The 3,671-nt window shown below is 46.1% G+C and overlaps 1 protein-coding gene across 1 annotated transcript; it reads left to right on the top strand.

Moving 5' to 3' along the window:
- Positions 1-275: 275 nt before the first annotated feature.
- On the top strand, positions 276-3,671 carry six2a (SIX homeobox 2a). The gene is made up of 2 exons (XM_070840863.1): positions 276-1,126; positions 2,737-3,671. Exons 1-2 carry the CDS (start codon positions 567-569, stop codon positions 3,047-3,049), a joined length of 873 nt encoding a protein of 290 aa, XP_070696964.1. The 5' UTR covers positions 276-566; the 3' UTR covers positions 3,050-3,671.

Raw genomic sequence — 3,671 nt, 5'->3', positions numbered from 1 at the left:
AATCTGAGCAATATTTCTGTTGGTAGGCGGGCTGGTCGTGAAGGGAACAATCGGGTTGACTTTGCCAGGGAGCCACCTCAAAGCATATCAGGTTACTCTGAGTGACAGCGTAACCATGGCAAATAATTTGACTAAGGCTATTGTCTTATCCTCGCCATCCCCGGGTCATATAACCGACCAATCAGAGTTCATATAATCGCTTGTCTTGCCAGCTTAGAATAATATTATTAAAACGAGCCAGCGAGCCCGGTCTCCGGGAGTAGGTTATGTTGAAACGGCATAGAAAAGGTGGAGGAGGACGGTGAAAGGAGTAGCAACTTTCTCTCTTTCTCACCAACTTTACGAGGATTTGTCGCCCGGGGTTTGCATGGCTGAATGGACTTGAGTTTATTCCACAACACGCAGTTGGATATTACTTAACCTTGGGCTGTTTTTAAGTTTTAGACTGCTCTTTTGAGGACCTCTTGTCGCTTATGGACTTAATGCGTTTTTGATTTAATGTGAGACTGAGTGGGGAGACGTGGAAGTAAGGCACAATATAATCTGTATTGATTTACGTTGTCGCCATGTCCATGCTTCCGACGTTTGGTTTTACGCAGGAACAAGTGGCTTGTGTCTGTGAAGTCCTCCAGCAAGGGGGGAACATCGAGCGACTGGGGCGCTTCCTCTGGTCCCTCCCGGCGTGCGAACACCTTCACAAAAATGAGAGCGTCCTCAAAGCGAAAGCCGTGGTCGCTTTCCACCGGGGCAACTTCCGAGAGCTCTACAAGATCCTGGAGAGCCACCAGTTTTCGCCACACAACCACCCGAAGCTGCAGCAGCTGTGGCTCAAAGCGCACTACATCGAGGCGGAGAAGCTGAGAGGCCGCCCGCTCGGCGCTGTGGGGAAGTACCGCGTCCGGAGAAAGTTCCCCCTGCCCCGCTCCATCTGGGACGGAGAAGAGACGAGCTACTGCTTCAAGGAGAAGAGCAGGAGCGTCCTCCGGGAGTGGTACACCCACAATCCTTACCCATCTCCGCGGGAGAAAAGAGAGCTGGCCGAGGCCACGGGACTCACCACCACGCAGGTCAGCAACTGGTTCAAAAACCGACGGCAGCGAGACCGAGCAGCGGAGGCGAAGGAAAGGTAGGAGCAAAGATAAAGACACTGACAACACACCTCCGAATATAGGACTCTTATTTATGTAGTGTATTTATTAGTAGGACTATAATCAGATTTAAAACAGGCACAAACAACCAGGGTTTCCTCTGTGCGCCTATCGAATAGGATTTGCTGACCTACATCTGGCAAATTATTGCACTGACTGAATAATAATTACATTTTCACTTCTTAACAAATCGCCCCACTTCATTCCACGCATTTATCTGCGAAGATGGAAAATTATACTCGACGCAGGCGCTTTTTCATACTTTTGGTTCAATAAACCCACGTCACGCTCTGTTGTTTGTATGTTTGTGATAGCTGAGGCAGGCCGCGCGTAAAAGTTGAAAGGCAGAAAATGAAAGGCTTGTTGTCAGGTAAATTACAAGGTTATAAAAGTTGCATTTACCCCACTTTTATGTTTTAATCACACTTATTATACGTGAAAATTTGGCTTTCACATTAGGATCAGAGAAGAAAAGCGGGCGTCTTTTTTTTTTTTTTTTTTTTTTTTTTAACCCTCCAGACACTGGAGTGAAAAAGGAGCAGATGCACAAGGAAACATCTCAGAACATGTTTAAAAGATGTTTTGCGGTGTAACTGATGTGGGAGGATGTGCAGCCTCCTCATCAGCCCGCATGACATTTCACCAGGAGCAACTTTGTACATTTCAAAGTTTGGAAGTCACACAGGCAACTGGCAAGACGTGGTTTGGGAGACATGTTTTAGTCAGGTGTTCGCAGGGTTGGTGTCTTCTTTCACCCTCTGGCCACTAATTCGGGCCGAAAGCTACACGTAAATCATGTCTTCCCACTGAGAAAAGCCTTACTCACCACTGCAAACATATGAACTATGCCATACGGGACGCACACGTTCAGCAATAATTAGACCTGTCATTTATTCAGACTGTAAAGGCCGAGAGCTGATCGGCGCGTTCACCCACAGGTCAACCCGGTTAGATGAATTTTCCATCATCACAGACACTTGATAGAGATTAAATAGTGAAATAAGTGTATTGTCTTCAGTCACTGTTCTGCACTGCAGCCTCTCTGCACTGCTGCAGTGAACTGGGCGACAGATTGTAGTTCAATTACTTAGTTATTGTTTGCTTCTTGTCACACTTGCGCATGAATCCTCTCCTTATTGACGCCTTAGTAAATCATTAGACTAAGTATTGTATCTTCGAAGTATTACTGGTGCTTATTATGGCTATTGTAAATACAGCTTGGCCCAAGGAATAGCCAACACAGGACACACGTTAGCATGGACAACACTATTTTTGCATTGTGTGTGTGTTTATAAGTCTGTGTGTGTGTGTGTGTGTGTGTGTGTGTGTGTGTGTGTGTGTGTGTGTGTGTGTGTGTGTGTGTGTTTTAAGAATTATAATTTTTGTTGTTATCACAGCATTATGATATTGATTTAGAAACGCCTAATTGGCACATTTGCTGTAGTGTTTAGGACTGTAGCTAGTTTTAAGAATGTGTCACATGCTTGTAATATCTCATATTTTTCCTGACGTGCCAACATGTGGCACAGTCTGACGGTGCTTGCACCGCGCTGATATTCCACACTGATGTTTTGTTTTCTGTTCGCAGAGAAAACAACGAGAACTCCAACAGCAACAGTCACAACCCATTGACTTCTTCCATGAATGGAAATAAATCCCTATTGGGGAGCTCGGACGACGATAAAACACCCTCGGGGACGCCGGATCACACGTCTCCGAGCCCGGCTCTGCTCCTCGGCTCTAACACCGGTTTACAGTCCCTGCACGGCCTCGCGCCCCCACCCGGACCCAGCGCCATCCCGGTACCCGGCGGCGCAGACTCGGTGCACCATCACCACTCATTGCACCACGACACCATACTGAACCCTATGTCTTCTAATCTAGTGGACCTTGGCTCCTAAAAAGCGGCACAGAGGCGGGACAGAGAGCACCGTGTCTTTTTTGGAAAAGTTATTTACGAGGTGGTGTGAGACAAGCTTCAAGCACTTGCGTCAAGGCGCAAACAGACAGACTGGAACACTGCGAAAACAGCCACCGTAACAAATCATTTAGTCTCATATTCAACCTTTTTAAACTAGTGGGAGAAATCGGCCAGTGGGCGCAACACCTCCACTCACCCCACCCCCCCACCACCCCCATCCCCTCCTCCAAGTTAAACTTCCACTTGTTTCGGAGATTTTCTAGAAACAAGTGCCAAGGCAGAGCACTTAAGAAACTTTCGAAATATACTTCAAGCAGCTACCATTTTCCCCACCATGTTGGCATATTTTCTCTTTAATTCGCGTGCGGAAAATATAATTGGAAAAGATTATATGACTTGTTAACACGGATCATTTTTGCAGTGGTGGTGCAGACAAAAGGTGAGGCGGATCTAGGTCGTTTTTAGGTACACAGAGAGCAAGAAAGTAAGAAAGAAGGAAAGAAAGACAGACAGAAAGACAGAAAGAGAATATTTTACCCGGAATGTAATAACGTAACATGTTATATTGTTGAAAACAATAACAATAAAATGTCTTAATTCTT

This window comes from Pempheris klunzingeri, chromosome 12 (assembly GCF_042242105.1).
Source record: "Pempheris klunzingeri isolate RE-2024b chromosome 12, fPemKlu1.hap1, whole genome shotgun sequence".
NCBI classification, from domain to species: Eukaryota; Metazoa; Chordata; class Actinopteri; order Acropomatiformes; family Pempheridae; genus Pempheris; species Pempheris klunzingeri.
Note: the sequence above shows the minus strand (reverse complement) of the source record. Positions and strands in the feature narration are given on the sequence as shown.